General features: G+C 48.4%; 2 protein-coding genes across 2 annotated transcripts in view; one reads left to right on the forward strand and one right to left on the reverse strand.

Moving 5' to 3' along the window:
- The window catches only part of EPHA8 (EPH receptor A8), a 108,153-nt gene that overhangs the window by 52,749 nt on the left and 32,358 nt on the right, over positions 1–23,046 (forward strand). The window lies entirely within an intron of this gene.
- LOC115076839 (SUN domain-containing protein 3-like) lies at positions 5,334–21,946 on the reverse strand. The gene is made up of 12 exons (XM_029578795.1): positions 21,857–21,946; positions 18,595–18,668; positions 18,002–18,118; positions 17,430–17,496; positions 14,485–14,537; positions 12,752–12,881; positions 10,658–10,832; positions 9,758–9,842; positions 9,125–9,234; positions 6,749–6,916; positions 6,148–6,240; positions 5,334–5,579 (listed from the first exon to the last, which is right to left on the reverse strand). Exons 1-12 carry the CDS (start codon positions 21,865–21,867, stop codon positions 5,445–5,447), a joined length of 1,218 nt encoding a protein of 405 aa, XP_029434655.1. The 5' UTR covers positions 21,868–21,946; the 3' UTR covers positions 5,334–5,444.

A 23,046-nucleotide genomic window follows, 5' to 3' on the forward strand; every position in this document is an offset into this window, starting at 1 on the left:
CAGAGATTCAAAGAGCCGGCCTCATCTAATGATTTAATAGGTATCTCTAGGACAAACCAGAAGGTGGCAAAACCGCATCGTCCATCCCTTCTTAATTCTGCTGGCTATATGGACAGTTTCCCCTCCTAGGAATATATTTGCTTCTGCAGTGAGACACAACTTGGAAGGACTTTGTTTTCAAATGTGACTATGCTATCCAAGCTCCTTGTCAGAGGTCCACTCTAATCAGGAAATGAACAAGAACTTATCGGGCTCTGCGAGTTTCCTGGAGTCGACTGTTGGGGGGGGGGGCAGCAGGTGCCTCAGCACGAGGTTGGCATCTGAGAAGTTACCTGCAGACTTCTAGGAAACACCGTTCCCCTGTCCTAGTGCAATACCACCCAGTCTAGGTGCTATCTGGTTTTGCCCTTCCTTCCCCACCGCTAAGGATCCTCTCGGCTTGTCCTCTGCAGCCTGGAATTCTGTTACCGTTTCCGTCCCCGCTCCATGCATCCACCACCCCTTTCTGTAACGAGCACCCTGCACCCTGCTTTCTTATGGAGGAATTGACTGAGAAACTGCGTTACAGATCTGCTTCAGCAGTTAACCAGCTGGGTTTTTTCTCATAATTAGTGACGCTGAACTGCTTTAATTGCTCATTTTAAAGCTGCCCAGAAGGAAGATGTAAGGCACATTAAACTCAATGGGTGTTTTGTCAGCATGCCTTCCACTCACTGGAAACCAGCAATAGCCAGGATCACTTCCAGATGAACCGGAGCTTGCAGAGTGCAGGTGTGATAGCATAACTCTGTGTGTGTGTGTGTGTGTGTGTGTGTGTGTGCGTGTGAGAGCACATGTGACAGCATGCCCATGCATGCATGGGAACGTGTGTGAGAAAGCTGCCCTAAAGGTCTAGCACAGAGTATTTAAGAGTTTTTCCATGCATGACTACTTCACTCACTTTTCTCACTGCAGAGAAGCTGCTGGCTGCAGTAAAATTAGATGCCAGATTCTCTTTATTGCCCTACCCTATTTAATAAAGGACTTTTGACAACAGAGGTGGTTTCTAAAATCACAGCCACCTGCAACGTGCAGAAGCAGACGGGCCCCTGCCCCCAGGGCCTCCTTGCCATTTGAACCATGCGGGGCCCCGTAGATTTCTCTGACGTTGCTGGCACTGTGCACGTCAGACTCTCTGTTGCCCAGCAATTTAATGGGTTTCAGCAGGCACCCGAGCAGCTTACAGGGAGCATTGGCCACCTGTGGTGGGTGCGCACTATTCACTTAGTGGTATCCTTTAAAAATAAATACGCAGTAGCCCTTTAACAACTGCTTTTGGAGTGGGAGGGAATGCGCGTGTTTCTCAGTAGGCGTTGGCTGGTGAGTGCAAGGTTGCCCTCAGTGGACAGGGGATGAGTGTTGGCTCCCTCAGCGGAGGGGGGGGGGGGGGGCTATGTGTCTGTGAGGATCTGAACTCTGGCTCAGGCAATGTAAACTTGCTTCTCCAAGACCAGTTGCGGCAACACGAGGAGCAAGTGTGTGTGTGTGGAGGGGGCAGCCCATGAAAGGGTCTTAACTGCACCGCCCCACAGTAGGAAAGACGTCCCCCAGTGCCTTTGCAGCCAAGCTAGCACCACTGCCCCCATGCCTGCCCCCTCTCCCTCGGAGGCATGATGGGAGCGAATGAGAGAAATCTGCTGCTGCACTGCTTCTTAATCAGGACACTGGCATTGCTGCGGCTTCTGCAGATGATGGGCAAAGCTAATCCACTTGGCGGAGCATGGCCCACTGGCTCCAGTAACGAGGGAGGAGAGAGAGAGAGCCGGAGCAAAGTCAGTGACTGCAGCCAGGAAGGAAGCGGAGAAGCTTTTCTCCAGTCGCTGGAGTGCTCAGACCAAGACACCTGGGCATGCAGTGTGCTTCTGGCATGATGGTTAGCAACAGGCTTTCAAATATAAAGAACGAAGTACCAGCAGTAGGGATGTGCATTCGTTTCATCCGTTTCATATGTCTCCTATACAAGCATGCAATATGAAACGTATAAAACATATGAAACGAATGCACATCTAATTGACAAGTAATGGGAAACGTATGAAACAAATGAAACGAATGCACATCCCTAGCCAGCAGCTTATTGTGGCACCATTCATCCACTGTGCAAGGATGGGGTTGACTTGAGGACTCCTTAGCCCAGCACTTAACTAAAGGTTATAGAGGAGGTAGCAGGGGGAGCAAGGATAACCCAATAAATGCATTTCTAGGTAAATAAGAAAGGCGACCAGCAGAAGCGTAGCTCCAATCAACCCAGGTTACACTGAAGGAATCTATCTAATAAGACGCACGTGACCTGAAAACCATTCTGAATAGCATTAAAATTACATGGAAAATAATTCTGAAAGAAATACATGAAGCATGACAGATAAAAGTGGATAGTTAGCACCAATAGTTGGTACAAGATGGATGAGATGATATTGGAGTCAGAGAGCTGGTGTGGAGCTGCCTTGTGAGCAGGCAGGGAACCCAGCTAGGAACGTAATCAGAGGAGACTGCTTGCAGAGGAGGAGGATACTGGGGAAGAGACAGGAAGGGCTGGAGATGCTACGAGTGGCAATCGGAAGCAAGAGAAATAAGGAAACGCAGCTGGATGGTGCGTGCCATAGAGCACCAGGTGCAGAGGAGAATGAACTGAAATTGCTTAGCTAGAAGCAGCGGGCAGCCATGCCAGGGCAGGTAGTAATAACAGGGGGGCGTTTAATTATCAGCAAATAACCGGGATAAGCAGACAAGGATTCTGAGTAGCTCCCTTCTCCCATGGGCAAGGGTTCCCATCAGATTGGGGGCAGTTATGGATCTCATCTTTTTTAAGATTCGGGAGTGATTGTGAAGGGCCTGAGGAGTAACAGCTGTAAGCAGGAGGAGAGGAGCACGGAAAGAGCGCAACACGTTGCATTTTAAAAAGGCAAACATTTTTAACTGATGCACAATCTGTTAGCCAAATGTACTGCCAGGTCCTGCGCTTTTGGAACACGAATAGACGGGCGTGGCACGCACCAAACGGAGCGGCTCTTGCCAGCATGAGCCAGGGGAAAGGCCTGAGCTCATCATAAAGGCTGAGGGACGGGTGAAAGGAAGGGACCAGAGATGTTATCCTCCCACTGCACAAGACTCTCCCTGGGGCCGCATTTGGAGTTATGGGGGGGGGGGGGGTTGTTTTGGCGAAATTCCCCCTCAAAAAACCTAAAATAAACTTTTTAGTAGAAGGGGCATGAAAGTGGCACTGTGACCGTGCCCGCAGTCTGCAGCCGGGGAGAACGATGAAGCCGAGGTCGCGCTGGGGGTTCTGCTGCGGTGCGAGGCTGACGGTTTTGCTCCTGATCCAGAGAGCGTCTTGGGGAAAACGCGTGCTCGGACTGGAAGAGCCACGTAAGGAATCCAGCGGGTCCCAGCCCCTAAGGATCTGGATCCGTCCTCTGGGATTGTGGGAAATACCACGGGGTTCCTAGCAATCAGATGCCTCGAAGGCCACAAGGAAAAATCTCAGAGACCCTGCCCCCCCCCATGGTTTGAGTGATGGGGGGGTGTGCGTTTACTGGATACCTTGACCCTGGACTGGATTACAGGGTGGGAAGGCCCTTGTGCATGAACTCTGAGCTTTGCCTCTGCGCCCTTTTTTATGTTCGCTGAAGAGAAGGGACCTGCAATTGTGTTTAACTTTATAAGCTAGAATAATTGTGCTCTACTGCTGTAAAGTGTGTAGTAGAATGAAGCCTGGGTGCTGAATCCTGGACTGCAGGGGCCTTCAACCTGCCAGTTACAGCCAAGGGTGCTTAAAAAAATAATAATCTGAGGTATCAAAGAGCAATGCACAATCTCACTGTGAGAGCTTTACATAGATTGAATCATTCAGAGGTGGGGGACAAAAAGCTTATGTGCATACTCTCCCCCCCAAAGCCCAAATTCAAGACAGAACAGAAAGGTTGTCAAAACTCATCAGGCCTTCTGACCCACTCCCCCTAGGCTGCTCATCCATGGAGACCCAATGATACAGCAGGGCACGACCTGGAGCAGATCAAGAAAAGACTATCTGGCATTGGGAATACGGGTGGAAATGTCGCTGGGAAAGGACTAGAAGACGTGGACAAGAGGAAAGATGACTGAAAAAAAATTGACAATATAGTCAAAGATAGGACAGCTATGATTTAATGCCCAAAAAATTCAAAAGCGCAAATTTAAGATGCAGACATCCATGCATTTAGGATGCAGAAAACCTTTTTAAGTGAAGAACTAGCAGTCGCCAACCAAGAAAGAGAGCTGGGGGCCTCCTGGCTGATGACCTCCAGATAACTAGACGGTGAGCTAATAGCAAACTCGGGTACAGAAAGAGGGCATGGCTGGTAGAAACAGGAAAGTAATATTACCTCTTATCTGCTCTCCCGTAAGACTCTGTCCTTACTTCCGTGCTTAGTTCTAGAGGTGACGTCTACAAGAGGACACCGACAAGACAGCGGCAATCCCTAGAAGGCCCACCAGACTTTTACCTGGCCTGAACTGTATAAGCTGTACATAGAGAGAGCGAAGGAGCAGGCTTCAATAAAAGGAGTTTTCCATACAAGGGAAAGCGTAACTTTATTTACTTGGGAGCTTAGGCAGCCGATACGCTCTTTCAGCTATAGACGGCTACGTGTTGGCAGTCAGGCCCCTAGAAACACTAACTGCAGAGGCCTGACTTTGCAAACCAGCTAAAGGTCTGATTTCCTAAGCATTTCTCCCATGGACACAGAATGGGAGCGAAGCCTCAGTAAAGCAGGCCCCCTAAGATGCCTAATTTCAGGCGTCAAGCTCCCAGTTTGAATCGGGCTTTTGTTCATTTCTTTAAGGCATTGCGTGTTGTCGTGTTTTTGTTTTTTTTTAATCTTTATTATGCTGATGGCCCTCACAAACCAGACGTGGCCGAGCCTCTCTAGAGGGTCCTGAGTAAAACAAGAACTTAGCATGGATCCATGGCAAATCTTTCCCGCCCCCCCCGAAAATGAGGCCAAGGTGGAAGGAAAGTAGTGGGCATGATTTGGGTGGAGAGGGAGGGGATTGTGGGCTTGGAAGGAGATTCCCTGCCAGGCTGGATCTGATCAACCCCTGCAGCATGGAAGTAATGGGGAGGGGATGAAGGAATGTTACCCACGGGCTGCAGAGTCACGCAGCTCCTCTCCTCCCTCGGAGGAAGCCCTCGGCACTGGGGAGAGACGGCAGCCAGCCTCCGCAGACAGTTCTTCTCAACAAGGTTGGGGTTTTTTTTGTTTTTTTTATTTTATTTACTAGAATACCTCCCGCCACCCCCCTTACCCCATCCCCCACCCATAAACTAGGTCCACGGCTGCCGCAGGTGGCCGGGCCACCTGTGGTAGTCGTGGACTCCTCAGACTCTCAGCAGGCGCGGCGTGTCCCCTGCAGGTCCTGTGGACGTCTGCTCACTCTCGGACGGTCTGAACGCTGGAGGGCAGGTCCTTGTGCACGCGGAATCGGTAGAGGCAGGTGCTGGCCTGGTTCCCCCAGTTGCTGAGCACTTTGAGTTCAATGAACTGATACAGAGTATCCGCCTCCCCCTGTGAAGGAGGAACAAAAACAGAGAAGATGACCGCAGGGCCCTCCTGGTCAGACCCACGGCCCTGACCCCCGTTTGTCACCCTTGTCTGTTCCACTATTTTATTGATTGTTTTACAAGTAAACTTGCCCGGAGCTCTCCTAGGAACTTGACCTTAATCAAACAGCCGGGGCGGCCTTTCTGAGCAGGGATAACTTGTTCTCTACAGAGAGAGTTTTGCCGGCAGTGAGATGGGAATTTAGCCCTAACTTTAGGATTATCCTGAGACATCAGCTGGGCTTCGGCCAACAGCCCCAGGCCGTCCACATGCCCCAGCGTAGCGCTGGCAGGCCCTACCAGCCCTGGGACGCAGCGGGAGATGGCAGGCTGACAGCCGGCGTGGTTGGATGTCAAAATATGTGGCCAGCAGCCGTGTGACTCCTCCCCAATGCCTGAGGCTCCAGTCCTGCCCACCTCAGACTCCAACCTCTCCAACTCAACAGTCCCCCCCGACCCACCACCTCCAGCCGCACCCCCTGCCACCCTCTCATATTCCCCCAACCGATCATTCCCCCGTTGCCTGCGCTTACCCTCAGCCGGAACGTTTGGACTGGATCGGCATCAGCATTGTACGTGAACGTCCCCAACAACGCGCCATGGGCTTCGTCCTTCTCCTCCAGTCCCTACGGCCAGAGAGCCACAGTCAGAATGATGTCAGGCAGCCGCAAAAGGAGATTCGTCGCAGTCCGCTTGTGATGTGGCACGGCTAAACACTCGGGGCCTGACAGAATATATTCATCTCTAAACCTTATTGGGGGGGAGAGGCGAGGAGCAATGCAGAGTGGGCGGACAAGGAGCACACACAAATCATTGAGAAACGAGCGTGCAATGAAACCTGGGCACGGAGAACATCTGGGACAAATGTCTAAATAAAAAAAATGACCCACAAAAGCATGCAAGACATAAGGCCAGGCGAGCATGGATGATCCAGGGATGGAAGTCTGCAGAAGCCCATTCCGGACAGATGTGTGCAGGTGTGCAAACAAGAAGGACGGATCATAGAGAATGGGGAAAGAACCTACTTGTATACAACAGGGAAGTGAAAAGGAGCATACAAGGGCAGGAGGGTTGTACAGGTGTGTGCAGAGTGCCCGGGGCAGGGCACTTCCCTTCTGTCCTGCCATTACTCACATAGACAGCAAAATCTCTTGGAGCGTCGGTGATGTCTCCTGTCGGTGAGATGGCCTTGGGTATGTGCTCCAAAGTCACCGCAACGGGATGGATTTTGAGAGGAAGCCTTATCACAACTTGGCCCTGGGATCCGGGGAAGGCCCAGCAGTTTCCAGGATGGACATTTGGCTGCAATCAGCAGGACAGAACACACGTCAGAACTATTTATCAAAGTCCAGTTTTATCAGCTATGGGGGGCATTATTTATAGAATCATCAAAAAATAAAAAAATTCAGAAAAGGATGGTACTAAGATATAACTCGCATAACCTAAGAGCAAAGAAATACCATGTTCTCACTGCTTGATGGGACTTAATCTTTGATGTCTGCTTAATCACTCATTGACCTGATCTGTTTAAACACGATCATTTTTTTTGCTGTGGCCACAAATGGAGCAAGCGATATTTGGACCGTTTATGGAGGCAGATGCCCAAGAGAATGTGATCCAAAGAGGACGGTTTTGAATGGAATCTAGCCAGGTAAGTACAGATTCACCCAGCTACATCACCTGCCTCCTCAGGGTGAAGCTTGCACCTGCACAGGGTGGTTAAAAAAGGCATTGCATGCCTTTTTTCACAAGGTGGGTTAAAGTGAGGCCTGCCCGGGGAAGCGAAGGGAGAATACGTGTGTTAGAACTGAATTTTCAGATCCACACGTGCAGTTTTGCTCCCTTTCCTTCACGCACAGGGCGATCCAGATGCAGAGGTAGCTTCTCTTTGAAAATTCACTACAACTTGCCCCTCTGCCTTAGGAGGGCCTCTGAAAATCTCCCCCGCCCCAAAATGTAATTGGACTCAGCTTCTAGCTAGTGCCAGGCAACAAAGTGAGAATCGCTTTTATTTTATGAATATCATCGTGCAGATCTGTCCTCTCATTTGCGGCTGTTGTCTGTGGAATAACGTGATAGGGAGGCAGTGCCGGCGCCTCAGTAAAATACAAGGGTGGGGGCAGGAGGATTCTAAACCCCACTGGTGAATCAAAGAGGGGTAGTGTTGTTTTAATGGGGACTACCTTGGTTCAAAGTCCGTGGTTACTTTTAGCCACAGGCTTTGCACAAGCTGCAGAGCTGTCAACCTGCTTTTTTCTGCAGGTGCAAAGTAAACACACACAGGTTTAACAATGCAATTTACACGTGTTAGTTCCCTCATCACTGACCTAAACGTGCCCCTTCCTACTGTGGCCAAAACCACAGGCCTTACCTAGGTAAATGGCTTCTGAAAACTGCCCTCTTAAGAGTTGAAAATAAGGGGTCATTTTGATGCTTCTCTTTCAGGCTTGCGGCACCGATTAACGTGCCTGCCTGTGGCGTAGAATTTATACGCTCTACGGCAGGGCGAAAACATGTTGGCGTGAGTTTTCAGCACTGTGCCCAAGGGCAAAGTTCCCCGCCTACTTTTAGGCTCACACCAATTTTCAAACTCAAAGTGCCCTTCTCCATTGCATTCGAACAGTGCGCTGTTGTGCAGCCAAGTGTAGATGAGTAGCTTTACAGATTTCCAAAGGACGTGTATTTTCGGCGTTCTCGTTCCACTTGTATTTTTAGAAAATGTAATTAGAGCCATGGATTCTTAACACCTCTCCACCCCTGGAATGCGTCCTAGAATGCCTCCCTTATGCAACCAAATGTATGTGCCTTGCAAACTTGCACACATGGTTTTCGGTGGCTGAAATTCTACTGGAGAACATTTAGCCAATCTGCAGGCGTAACGCCTTATTTTGTGGACATAGATTTTGACTAAGCTTTTATAAAATGTACCTCTCTGCACCAAGTGAAGGATGAATTCATTCCTTTGTAATCTTTCTAGGCAGGGCCATGACTACTGGCTCATCGGTTAACAATTGGACCCCCAGCTCATTCACATTGTAGGGACAAATGTACATACAGTTAATATGGTTGGTGCCTGATTCATTAAGGCTTTTTCTCCCATTCTCTGTCTATATGAAATGACCGGAATGAATCAGGCCCTTATTTGTATAGGGATATTTGTCTGTACATTCTCTGGTTGGATGTAATTAGCACAGTCCTACTCATGAAATACCATGCATTGTTGCCTTGCGGAACATTTCTGAGTATGGCATACATAGCATGTTTTTATCTCCCAGAGCTTTCCGGCCCACCTACTCTAGCTGTCAGTTGCACTATCTCATTGCCTACACTATTGTAGTTGTGGCCTTCAACCTCCTTACCTTTACCCCCAACCCACTGCACTGAGGATATCTTGCAGCAGTCAACCATACAAGCTCAACCAACTGCAGGCTATTGCTCAGCTATCACTGTTGCACTACGTTCCTTCACACGGAATATGAAATATCTTCCTGTTCTAAAGTTCAGTCCTACCTGCAGAATAACATCTGGATTTGATGCAGATGTCCTTTCAGGGATGATAAAGAAGTGGTTGATGGCATCGCTCCAGGTTGTCTTATTTCCTTTTTGCACAATCTGGGCACCTGAAATTCCCATAGGGACAGAGCAAATTAAGAAGCAAAGCACACACACACATACACAAAGCCTTCTTCCAAAATAACTTTTTTCCATTCTGTGCCTATGAATACATTTTTTCTTAAATAAAGCCCTCTATTGGGACACAATGGGACTGGTGGAATGAAAGGGATTCAGCTGGAGGACTCCAGGCCCATCCAAGAGGCAGTCTTATCTTACCCTTAAGTGGTGGTGAAGAAGGTTGGGCTTGCAGAATCTTTGACACGAATATTCACGAGTACCTTACCTTATCTACCCCCATCCTTAGCCTTATCCTTTTTTTTTTTTTAAGGCATTATTTTCACCCGTAATTTAGTGGCCAGAAAAAAATAACTCTCTGCGGTCTCCTCTAGAATCAGCCCAGCTTTCTATCAGTTATAAGAGCAGAAAGGAACTCATCCTTCCATTCCTGGAACTGTGCATGCGAAGTTGGCAGCAATCCCAGCCCAAGAGCCTCCCTTCCCATGGTTCTGAAACACTTCCACTGCATACCTACAGACTTTAACGCATAATCGGCCACTTGGACGTGGTCCTCCTGCAGCTGTTGCAAAGCAGTCCTCAACTTATGAAGAGCTTTCTGCAAAAAAAAGAAAAACCTGCAGGAACTCACACAAGGGAAATGCAGACATGAGAAGCAGAGCTGCAGCCCGTGTCTTATAATAGAGCTGTATATGTGTGTGTGTGTGTGTGGGGGGGGTAACAGGGACTGCTGCAGGGCCCCGGCATGGGTGTATGGGGTTTCAGTAGTGAACTAGAACTGGGATGCTTTGTGGCAGAGCTCTGTGCATGGAGGTAGGTGAGGGGGAACTTTATTGGAATAGGTGTTGCAGGGCAGGAGTGAGGTGCATCGGCATAGCTGTGTGTGTATATAGAGGGTGCTGCAGGGCAGGAGTGAGGTGCATCGGCATAGCTGTGTGTGTATATAGAGGGTGCTGCAGGGCAGGAGTGAGGTGCATCAGCATAGCTGTGTGTGTATGTAGAGGGTGCTGCAGGGCAGGAGTGAGGTGCATCGGCATAGCTGTGTGTGTAGGTAGAGGGTGCAGCAGGGCAGGAGTGAGGTGCATCAGCATGGCTGTGTGTGTATGTAGAGGGTGCTGCAGGGCAGGAGTGAGGTGCATCGGCACAGCTGTGTGTGTATGTAGAGGGTGCTGCAGGGCAGGAATGAGGTGCATTGGCAGAGCTGTGTGTGTATGTAGAGGGTGTTTGCAGGGCAAGACTGAGGTGCATCGGCATAGCTGTGTTTGGGGGGGGGGGGGGTCTCGGTGCTGGAATAACAGGGGAGGTATTATAGGACTGAGGTGCATTGCTTTAGGGGCCAGATCCCTCCTTCCCAGAGGTTGCTGGGAAGGAGGGATCTGAGGACCACAGAGTGGAGTCCCAGTTTATCCTTACCTGCCCAGTAACTGCTTTCGTGGCCCAAAGCTTCTGCATGGTTTCAGTTATTGCTTGTTGTGCGGTTTCTTTGACATCCTCCATCAGGGACCTAACTTCTGCCTGTAGCTCTGCCAGCTGCTTTTGCACGGGCACAATTTGATGGATATATTGGAACATTTCATTGTTTTTTTGCCTTAAGGAGAGAAAAGGGAAAACTTATAAGATATACTGCAAGCAATCTAGTTTTCTCTGTCTTGATCTTTTCTCCAAAGGGCTGAGAGCTAAGCAGGAGCTGGCTGAGGGAAACGGGTAAAGGACTGGCTGAAAAAGGCAGATGTGTGGCTGGTGTGCTCCGCTGGCAGTGCCGAAAGGGTGGATTCTAGTGACAGACTGTGATTCTAGTGCAACGGACCAGTTCGGGGGGGAGGAGACTCGGTGAGAGTCTGTCATGTGAAGTGTAAACAGATTTCAAACGTCAAAAAGAGAAAGTGAGTCCTAGGCGAGGATCCCAGGTGTGGTTTAGGAGAAGCTTGCATTGGTTCCTCAGATTCCAGTGAATTTTTTCCCCCTCTGTCCACATCGGGTCTACACAAGCATCTCGTATGGTGAAATGCAAGGGGAAGCACTGTGTTTACCCCTCTGAACCTTAGCTTACCCCCACTGGTCCAATGGGTTCATGTGTTCATTGAGCAGTGCCTGAGGCTGGTTCTGCCAGAGGGTGATTTAACTGCTCTCTGGGGCATTGACATCTCTCAGAAGGCTTTTGCCTTCACGCCCAGCTGTGGGCAGCTCTGTGTGACATGACAGGGTGCAGTCCTCCGCTGAAGAAGTTGGGGGAAACCTTGACTGGAGGGGGAACAGACAGAGAAGGAGCCGAGGCCGGGAACAGCAGCACAGAGCATTGTTGGAATGGAAGAGACTTCAGGACAAGGAGCTGCTGAAGAGCCCATCCCTTCCCGGAGAGAGTATAGTAGGAAGAGCCGTAACCCCTTGTTCAAAAGAATTCATCAGGGGAAGACGGATACTGCAGAAATGGTCACTGGGTTAATTAGTCTTCAACCATCTCCAGAATTCGACCTGGTTAGACCCCAGTTTTCAACTTTGAAGAGATATGGATGGCAAGCCACATTTTGGGTCAGGTAAAGTTGCGGTCCGGTGCACTGAAAGACCGAACTGGGAAAAGACGACTAGAAAAACTGGAAGATAAGAATGAGAAACTGGAGGATGCACGTTGTTCCCTGGCTCAGGAGAACGTATTGCATGCAAACATACAGGAGAATAGGGTGAGGGGCTAGAACTTGCATTTCTTCAATTTTCTGAGCATGAGAACTATTTCTGTCAAGGTCATGTTAACAAAATATTTACTTGAAATACGAAGAATTCTGCCAGAGTCTCTCCCAGCCGCCTAAAGAGTATTTTACTTTCCCGCTTTGAAGAAGATAGGATTGGGCCAGCTTTGTCAGGGACATCTCAACTATCTTTTGCTTATCTTTTTCTGCAACATCGCTTGTCTTGGAACCTGTCCAGGGCTGGGCTTTTAGGTTGTTTCTTTGGGTAATCCTGAATTTCTTTTCCTTGCTTTGAAAGTTTGGATCAAAGTTTCCTTGATGCAGCTAAAACCATTCGAGCAGAAGAGAGAGCCTCTTCTGCAGCAGAGACCCAAGGTGTTACAGCTCGGGGCTTCAAAGTATTAACCTTTCCTAGCAAGGGGTTATGCAAGACATTAAGGTGTTAATTATATTTTTTTTTACGAACCCTCACCACTTGCATTATTTTTGAGTGATGAGCAAGACTCAAAGACGGCTCCAATCCCTTCCCCAACTATTTAGACTAAGGTTTCTTTTTTGCCTTGATGTTTTTAAAGTCTTGGATCTTCACTTCTAACCGTAGTGCGTGCGCTTGAATTCTGACACGTTATATTTCCCGCTATCCTTTTATATATATATATATATATATATATATGTATACCAAGAACAGATTGTTGTCGCTTTTTATTTCTCTGCTCTCAGATTTTCTATATGAGATCTAATTTCTTGATGAGAATGTATAGCTATTTTTAATAAACATCACATTTTAAAAGAGATAAAGTAGAAAGGCAAGCCATGGCCTCACCTGACTAACTCAACATTAACACGACAGGTCTGTATCTTTTCCTGCACCTCCTCTTCCTTTCCCATCACGTCGTCTTTGGCTGAGAGTGAAAATTCCACCACCGAATCCCATGAGGTCATCAAGCAATAGGCTGCAGGCAAAGAGACAGAGCAAATCACTTAGCTACAGGTTTTCCTCCCTCCCTGCTCCCTCCCAAACATCAGTAGCAGGTATTTATCCCCTAAACATCAGCAACATGCTTTTCACATGCCCAGAGCATGGCAGCAGCAACATATCTCTGCCCTCTGTATGCGACAAGCTATATATCTCCAAGGCCTCTCGGGATCCTGGCATCTTTTATCTGTTCCCAAATACACATTCTTTGTTCCCACACATAGGGGATCATTTACTAAGCTGTTAGGGTTTTACACCAAGGCAAATGCCTTAACGCTCAGATAACACGCGGTATTTCAAATGCCCCACATTATCTAGCCCCTAAAAAACCTGGCAGATTGTGCGTATTACAATGAGCTCATTTGCATGCAAACACATGCGGATCAACTCATTGCAAGTCAAATTTATACTCATTAAATAACACAGCTTGCCAGGTGCAGTTAACTTTCTCCAGAAGCATTGGGACCCTAATGCAAGTCCTGATGCTCCCGGGCTCCGGCCTCCAGGTGCTATCTTTGGTGGCTTGGGTTTAGTTAGCAACTCAAGTCACATCGCATCTAAGGCAGGATGGTAAGGGCCAGAGTACAGCGACTTTCTAGCCCCTGGCTATAAGGCACAGGTGAGTCTGCCTGCTCAACTTCTGTTTCAAAGTGTTTTTTCGTTGTTTTTTTTTTTGAGATATCGAAAGGTCATTTGCTTTGAAACAGAACTGAGAAAACCAGACCTAGATCATCCATAGTTTATACTTAGGAACAAATTAATGGTGAAAAGGGAGTTTAGTAGGGAGATGCATTCATTTGAAATGAAATTTCCCATTTTGTTTTAATTTGTATTGGAAACAAAATGAAAGGGGAAAAAAAACCAAATAAAATGTTCTTTTTCATTCATTTCAGTTTGAAAATGTCGGACCAGCACTCCACTGAAAACAAAACCAAACCCCATCCAACCTTGTGCTTGTGGCTGACTTCCCAGCGTCCTACTCCCCACTCCCTGACCCCCCCCCCCCCCGCAGCTGTGGATCTTCGAGGGCAGGAGCCATCCTCGGCCGCATCTGCCCCGTCGGCCCTGTTTTTCACAACGGCACCTGCCAAAACCTGAGGCCAGTGCAATTGTGAGATCCTTGCAAGAACGGGAAAACGGTGCTGGCCTTTTGATCAGCCGCCATCATCCTCAGGTCGCCACTGTGACTGGCGAGGCCGGAGCGATTGGGAATCACTCTTGCCACTGAAGGTCGATGATTGAGATAAGATGCACAGATTTGGGGGGGGGGGGGGGGTGAGCCTAGAGAGGACTGACCATGGTTTGAGGGCTAGGAGGGTTTCAGCTTTGATGATGGGGGACCAAGATCGCCTTTTTTGTTCTCATTTTGTGATTTTATTTTTGTTTTAAGTTTTATCAAATTAAAAAAAATGTAAACAGAAAACCAAATTTAAAAACAAAACAAAACAAACATGAAAAATGTTTAGTGCACATTCCTAGGAGCGGGAGATCCTTCTAACCCTTCGTAGGTGCCCTGAAGCTGTTGAGCAAGGTGACATTATGTGCCATTTCCCCAACAATGCTCCTGTGCAAACACTTACCAGAAAGGCATACTCCCAGTACGAAGAGTGCTCCACGAATCCTGTAAATCCATCTATGAGAAGAGAGGGAGAAAGGGAATCACTCTTGTAGCTGCCACAGCTTGTGCAGGGCTCAGGCGACATTTATAACTGATGAGTCTCTCTTAAATCTTTTATGCTTTCCTATCAGTCGGTTGGCCTCAAGTAGCACATGCAAGTCTGAAACTAGATTGTGGGTTTAGCATGTTTTAAAAGGTTGAGAAGTGCCTTTGCTTTCGGTAGGGCCATGTCGCCTCCCACAGGAGCTGTCCAGGCCATGGTGCTGAAAAGAAGTGAAAGGTGCTTTAAACTCGGTTTCATGGCCATTTTTGTTATGTTTTTGTACTTAACGGATTCTGGGAACTGTAGTCTTGCTTCTCCAGTAGCAAAATCCAGGACTCTGAATACCAGAAATATTTAGGGATGGTTATTAATTTCTACAGCACCTGAATGTAATCTGCTTTGAAATGGCTGAAAGGCAGAATATAAATCAAACAAATAAACAGCACTAGGTTAGTTTTACACAGGTGTACTTTGGTGTGTTGCCAAGAATTGACTTTTATTCTTGAAATTTGCTTCTGCTGTGTAATCCAGCTTTAGGACTGCCAGTAAAGTTGCCAACATGGACAAGATGGGCCATCCTGGCTTTACCTTATGGCCTCTGTGGGCTTCTGGTTTTATAGATGCATTGGAATGGGAGTTTAAATCCAGGACAGAAAGCTGTTGTAGGACAGAAGAGAGCTGCGCTACTCTTTATGTGCCATTTTCCCTGAGGTCAAGGAATCAGCAGTTGCATACCATTGATGTCCTAGTTTGTAGATATTACCCCAGTACCCAGCTGACAGATCTATTACATTTGTGGACTCCAAACTAATGCATGCTATGGGGTAAAAACAGGACTGAACGGCCTTTTTGTTTGTCATTAAATGGAGTCCAATCTCCCGGGCCACCTGACCTATCCTTTGTTAGTTTTAGCCAGGCACTTGGAAGTGGCAAGGAACAGTGTTACAGACTCATGAGCAGGGTGGCTTCCATGGCCAAGTGGAGAGCACAAAGAAGGTTGGGCTTGGTGGTCTGTCTTTCCTTCAACTCAACCAGCCAATGTATAGCCATACTGTGTGACATTAAGGAGATTAGTTAAATAAGTTGGGACTTTTCCCCATCAGGCCTTCACAGTACTGGAGCTGCTGCTTGCACAATTTGAGGAGGGAACTTTTAGTTACAGAAGACCCGGAAGCCAAGTACTGAGAGGTTTTAGACCCGGCCTGACTTTCTAACACCTCTCTCCTGGTGCATACCACAGGACTGATGTCAGATGGAAGAAGCAGGACTACCAATGCCACTGTGCATTGAGAGACAAGTTCCAAAACCGGGCTGGACCAAAAGTCTCCCTCCAGGAACTGGGTGACCTGGCATCTTGGCAGTTACAGCTGCAGTAAAAGGCTGATCTTATAGCAAAGGAAGCCAGTGCATATGGAGAGAGGAAACATCTAGCAGCATAAGCAAAACGAGTTTTAAAAGCCTGGCAGCTAGTGAACCTCCAGTTCTGCAGTCTCTCTGTGTCTAGAGGAACACCCCTAATAATGGATGCAGAGCAGAATTAAGACAGCTTTCCCCTACTATTCACCATGCAAAAAAAGAATATTTACATTTTGGTGCCATCACAATAAAAGTGACACAAACTCCTCCACTGCCAGGGTCTCTGAGAAACCACACAAAACCCTGTGAAAAAACACAATCGGTGCATATGTAGCAAAATTGCCGTTCCAATCTAGCACTAACCCCCGGAACTCAAATATCTACAACAGCATACGAAAAGACAGCAATACAAATATTGCAATGATCCTGGAACACCAATCCACCTCATATTGGGAGGAACAAATTGGAAAATAGGACAAGCTGGACTGATATAGATCCCTACACAAAAAGTACACTCTAGCCCAGGAGTGGCCAACTCCAGTCTTTGAGGGCCACAAACAGGCCAGATTTGTACGATATATGCAATGAATATGCATGAGAGAGATTTGCACGCTCTTCCTCTTTTTGTATGCAAATCTCTCTCATGCATATTCATTGTGGGGAGATCTTGAAAATCTGGCCTGTTTGTGGTTCTCAAGAACAGGACTTGGCTACCCTAGACTAGAAATGCAGAAAAACAGGCAGACCCTCACCAAGTGCAGGATAAGTGGTCATAGACTGGAAATAGAAAGATGCAGACAAAAACAAACTGGAAACCCCAAGAAGACAGACTCTAAATGCAATGCAGCGCTGGAGAAGTCAAAACAGTGATGCATTTCTTCCAGTACCGTGCAAAATACAAAGAGATCAGAGACGCACGTCTCCTACAACTAAGAGAGAAAATCAGAGACTTCCCACAATAGAATGAGCAGGGAAAACTGGGTGAAAGAGGAGAAGCAGCAGCTAAAGCAGCAAAATACACGGCATCCTGCCCCCAAGCCAGAACTGAAACCAGACCAGCCCCAGAACCTGCAGGACGAACCCTTTGGATTTCAGTCCAATCCCTCGGATCTAGCATTTCCCAGAAGTGCTGGTGCTTTGGTGCTCGCATCACAAGAGCATTGGCACAGGATAGGAGCAGTATGGGGGAGAAGTGGCCTGGGAGAGCAGTGGGGAAGGGTAAGCTGGTGGGTGTGGCCGAGAATGGGGATAGATGGGCTGAGAGGGGCAGCTTCTTCGTACATGGGAGATGAGGGGCTTCCTCATTTTCTCTGGATGTAGCCAAAGTGCCTTTTGCTAAATTTGGGCATCCCTATCCCTAACTCTGTGGCCTCCTGCTGTGTGCACTCTGAGCCTCTGAATGTGCCCTAGGCCGGCAGCAGCCACGTTTGCCTGTTGGTGGTTTGCAGTTCCCCCGGGCACTGGGCGCAGTGAGGAGGACATTATTCAGGGACTCCGTGCACAGATACCTCGCCATCCGAACGAGGGCTTCCAGAAGGTGTAGCATGATGACGAACAGCAGGACCATGACTCGATCTAAGGCAAACACAGCGGAGAGATCATTTAAGTAAACTTACACATAACAGGCAAGTAACAGTCGGGGATCAAGTTATTTCAGAAATCTCGCTGCAACTGACCGCCTTTTGGTACGGTCGCAGGTAATGCATCGATAGCTACCTTGGAGATACAATCCTGGGAGGCACTTTGATAGCTCCCTGGGGACATATCCTGTATTCTTAGGATGTCGCTTAGGTGGTATAACAGTGGGCTGTATAACAGTGCCGAGACAGCACACTCTGGGGCTGTGTGGGGGGGGGGGGGGGAGCCCAGTGCCGACTTTCAGAATGGGGGCCCTAGCATGGCATGCCAGGTGGCGTACGGAGGGCTCTGGAGGGGGAGTGTGTTGCATGCCTCAGAGCTGTGTAACGAGGAATTGGGGGGAGGGGGAGGGGGCAGCAGAGTTCAGGGCTGGGCAGCAAGCATGTTGGGAGCGATTGGGTTTGGTGCAGCGTGCAGGAACGGAACACAGCGCACTCCATACCTACGCAGCTTAACCTCTGATGTTGACTTAGAGGGCTCGAAGTGGCCGACATTTTCCTGGGTGTGTTGCTGCCGCTGCTGCTGCTGCTGCTGCCGTGGCTGTGGCTGCTGCTGTCATCTGTCCAGTAAATGAAAGCAGCGTTAGCGCTACGGGGGGGGGGGGGGGGGGCAGGAAGGGGACGGAGACCCGCTGGGGTGGCGTAATGCTTCCCCGTTATTCAGATCTTTAAAGCCTCAGCTCTCTTTGCTCCTGAGCTTGCTCTTTGGGACGAGGCTATATCTATTCCTTTATTCTTTTGAATTGCCTCTCCCCTTCCTCTTCTTTTTTTGTAACCAGCTCTCACAGTGACCATCCTTGGGAGGAGGACGCAGAGTGCAGCTCCCTACAGAACTTAATGCTTGGGCACCCTGACTCTCACCCATAGGTGTCAGTGTCATGCGATGGATGGTCTCCCCTGTCCCCTGGGGCTGGGATTGCTGCCTCCGCAGCACCTCCCGTCCCCCCCCGTCCCCCCTGCCAGGGCCCTGGAATTGAACCCAGGTCACAGCGGCTGCTGCTGGGCCATCAGGCCGGGACCCTGCTGTAGAATTTACCCCGGTTCATGGGCGGCTGCTGCGGGGAGGCCACCAGGATGTTCTTCTTCCCAGCGCTCCTCGTCCTGAGTGTTCTGGAATATGAAGCAGAAGATGTGGAATTAACCCCTTGTATTGCCTAGAAAAGTGTGTGGTCTGCGTTCAGCTGAAGGCTTCCCAAACGTTGATCCAATAACACCCCCAGAGGACGACCTAAACGAATGAGCAAGGAGGGGTGCAGCCCCCCATCCAACAATCACTCTACTCTCGCTCCCCACATGCCATCTGAATCCTCTAATCGATCCTCTCTGAACCTCCTCCACTTCCAGAGTACCTCCTCTCTTAACACTCCCTCAACCTCTGCTCCTCTGACGGATCCCCCTCTTACATCCACCACTTCCAGAGTACTTCCTCTCTTAACACTCCCTCAACCTCTGCTCCTCTGACGGATCCCCCTCTTACATCCACCACTTCCAGAGTACTTCCTCTCTTAACACTCCCTCAACCTCTGCTCCTCTGACGGATCCCCCTTCTTACATCCACCACTTCCAGAGTACCTCCTCTCTTAACACTCCCTCAACCTCTGCTCCTCTGACTGATCCCCCTCTTACATCCACCAGATCCTCTCACCTTCTCAGGCCCATTTCACATCTCCCCCGTTTGATCCTCTCTCACCCTAAGCCTTTCTTATGACCCCAACTGATCATCTACCACCCCCTCTCTCACCTCCCTGCTCCACCTCCTCCCTTCTAACCCTTCTCTCACATCCTTCCCTGCTGCTGCCTTCTCACCCCAAGCTCCTCTCTTGCATTACTCAGTCGATCTTTTATCATTCTCTCACCTTCCACAGCCAATCCCTCTCCAGCTGACACAAAACTCAAATCCCTTCATGCATCTGATCCCTCCCTTCACACAGCCCCTCCAGCAGACATCCCCCCCGGCCAGGGTCAGTGGTGATGACAACTGGAGGAAAGAGAGGGCAAATTGATTGCAGGGGACGACATTTTTCTCTCGACTAGCTTCATTGTTGGGGGAAGGAAGAGGGCAGCCGTGGCAGTCTCCACCGGAGGAGATCTGGCCATTCGATGACACCAAAATACCTCCGTTTTTTTGTTTCTTTTGGGGGTTTTTTTTAATTCATAGCCAAATGTTTTTTCTCCATTCAATCACTAATCCTAGTATATGTTCAACCAAAAGAGGCAACGATGTTGTTACTGGGAAGCAGAGTTGCAGATCGTCTGCATAGACCTGGGACTCAACACCTAACTGGTCACTCAATGAACCAAGAGGAGTTAAACCAACGTTACAAAGAGCTGCAGACAAAATAGATCCCCGCAGTTCTGAAGAGGTCAATTGGAATCTAACCTCTTGCTTCCTGCCTGATAAATACGATAAAAACCAATCAAGAATTTGTCACCCTCTGCCAGTTTCCCTTAAATGCTGCAGCAAAATCTTGTGGAGGGAGGGGGCCTATACTATCATAAGCTGCAGTAGTGTCTAAAAAAAAGCCTGCAATAACTATTGCGTTAGAATGTAAATGGTAGAGCACATGCTGACCTTCCACTGCTAATGCTGCTGCCCGCCTCACCAGCGCTCTGATTTCAGGCACTTGTGACCCCATTTGGGGTCCCCCCCTACAGTGTGGGAATCCCTGGCTCAGAGGCGAGGGAGCAGAAAGGAAAATAGCAAAGGCACGAAAATGGACCATGAAGCTTATAGAAGGACAATCTTTCAGCCTCGATAAGTTCTAAACTGGGACTGTTTACTTTAGAATAAAAGATGTTTGAGGGGAGATTTAATTATGCTGTGCAAATATAACAAAGAACTCTACAAGGTGGATTGTCTCAGCTCATCAGACTTGGTTTGTTCACTGTTGAATGCATAATTTGATGGGTTGTTTATATAAGAATTGCCATAATGGGTCATGCCAAAGGTCCGTCAAGCCCAATATCCTGTTTTCAACAGTGGTCAATCCAGGTCACAAGTACCTGGCAGGATCCCAAACATTAAATAGATCTCATACTGCTATTGTCCAGGGATAAGTAGTGGCTTTCCCCAAGTCTACCCGGATAATAACAGTTTATGGATTTTTCTGCTAGGAACTTGCCCAAACCTTTTTTAAACCAAGCTATACTAGCTCCCTTTACACACCCTCTGGCAATGAATTCCAGAGCTTGATTGTGCTTTGAGTGAAAACATATTTTCTCCGATTTGTTTTAAATGTACTGCTTAGTAAACTTCATAGGTTGTCCACTAGTCTTTATATTTTCAATGCACTCATGATTTTATAGAGACCTCTATCATATTTCCTCCTCAGCTGCCTCTTCTCCAAGCTGAAGAGTCCTAACCTTATTAGCCTTTCCTCAAAGGGGAGCCATTCTATCCACTTTATCATTTTGGTTGCCCTTCTCTTTATCTTTTCCAGTTGGACATTTTTAATAGCTGAGGGGCACTGGGCCCAATTGGGCCCTTTATTTATAAGCTGGGTATGCTGACATTTGGTCCACAGGCCTGCTGATTTATTAAATTTTGGGTAAAAATGGCAGGCTACTTCACCAGATATCTTTGAAGATATCCGGTTAAGTAGAAAGTTATCCGGCTACCCAAGGCCAATAACTTTAAAACATAATCGCCTATATTCAAACATAGCTGACTAGGTTTTAAAGGTAGCTGGCTACATGTAACCGAATAACTTTAAGCAAGTATATTCAGTGGGACATTTATCCCGTTGAATATACAGTTCCAGTACATATCCCCGAGGCGCTCCACTGTTTACCTTCCTCTACTGAGAAAACTGAGCATTTAGTCCTACTCTCTGTTTCCTGTCTTTAACCAGTTTACAGTCCACAATAGGACATTGCCTCCTATCCCATGATGTTTACATTTTCTCAGAAGTCAAACAAATATTTCCCAATGCAAATATTTGGCGCCATCAACAATAAACTTCAGGGACTGGCTTTAAACCTTAGATCTAAGGCAAATGGACAGAAGTGATAAAAGCAGACCAGTCGCCTCTGTGCCTAATGATGGCCGGGAGCTAAGAGTCTTGCACAGAACCCCCCTGCCTGAGAATTCAGCCCTCCGTACCTGACTAAGGATGATACCAAGAACGAGCCACGGCTCTTTTTCAAATTGCGTGGCTGCTGAAGGCGCAAAAGCTCCAGCCTTTGGCTTCTCCTCAACATATCCTCCACTGACCTTTTAACAGGGGAGTGAAATGTGCCTCCCCCCCCCCCCACCCCACTTATATACCATAGCCCCTCCTAGCTTGTAATAAGCTCACCTGTGTGACATCGTGGTGGAAAGTGTGAGGGGTCAGGTTGATGAGCAGTGGCGTGGCCAGCAGTGGCACTGCACGATGGCAGGAGCTGGGGCTGATCATGGTGACATCACAATGGGCTCCCCAGGCATGAGCTAGCAATGGCTCCTAGCAGCTCTCGAGTCCCACAGCCCACCGTTGCCCACTGGCTCCGGATCAGCGGGACAAGAAGAGGCAGTCTTGGTTTTCTGGGAAGAGCTGTTGCTAGAAGCCCGCAGCTGCAGTGGGCTACAAAGCAAGACAGGCCTCGGCCTGTCCAGGCGATACAGAGCCATTTTACTTGGAGCGCAGGATCCGTTTGGGATCAAATAATAGTGATGCTGTGGGGCTTTGTGCAGTGGGGAAGGTGCGCACGGCAGTTCTCAGCACTGGCAAATATGGGATCTTCTAAGGAATGGCCAGATAATTCAGTCTAAGAATTAAACAAAAAGCGGTGGAAAAAAAAAAATTGAACAGGACTGGGCTTAGCACTGATCCCACAGGCATCCTACTTAGCCACCAGAATGGGCCTTGATGAACACCATCCTGCAAATCCCTGCCACTCGCCTTTTTCACACAGTTTAACAATTTTTGTTCCAGCTCCCAGACTGGGCTGGCTCACCCACCGGTCTTCCCTGTGGAACGCACACTTAACATAACAGAAGTGGGCAGATAAAGACCAGTTTGTCCCATCCAGTCTGCCCAGTTATTCTGGTCTGCCCTGCTCAGAATATATCTCAGCTCCTTATCCATGTCAGCCTTTCTTGCTCTCCTCTTGAATCCCCTACCATTCTGTGCAGATGAAAGTGAAAGTGCTTTGCAGACATCTTGCCAGCGGATCCCGGAAGGGCTGTACACGGAACACGGAACACGTTCTGTTGACGTTCAGTCCTCCTCTGCTCTTTTGAGAAGTCCTTGGGAAGCACATGCAGTATGCGGTCTCTTGATTTACGCTTGGAGGTAAAGTATCCGCCATCAGTAGGATCTTGAAGCATATGCCTGCACCCCACCCCCCCGCGCAGACTTCATCTCACATCCATGAGAGTCACCTGCGTGCACTTGTTTGCTCCTTAATCACCTCTCCCCGTGGGCAAAAATGGCCAGCTGTTATCTTTATCTTTATTAAAATGTATGAATCACTTAACATGAATCTAAGCGATGTACAAAAAACCCAA

Source organism: Rhinatrema bivittatum, chromosome 15 (genome assembly GCF_901001135.1).
Source record: "Rhinatrema bivittatum chromosome 15, aRhiBiv1.1, whole genome shotgun sequence".
NCBI classification, from domain to species: domain Eukaryota; kingdom Metazoa; phylum Chordata; class Amphibia; order Gymnophiona; family Rhinatrematidae; genus Rhinatrema; species Rhinatrema bivittatum.

What these genes read in the sequence shown, in the direction of transcription:
- LOC115076839 (XM_029578795.1), bottom strand. An exon ending in TCAGAGGTTAAGCTGCGTAG is followed by an intron (nt 17,497 to 18,001) that starts GTATGGAGTGCG and finishes TGTTTGCCTTAG; the next exon opens with ATCGAGTCATGGTCCTGCTG. An exon ending in CAAGAGATTTTGCTGTCTAT is followed by an intron (nt 6,241 to 6,748) that starts GTGAGTAATGGC and finishes CTCTGGCCGTAG; the next exon opens with GGACTGGAGGAGAAGGACGA.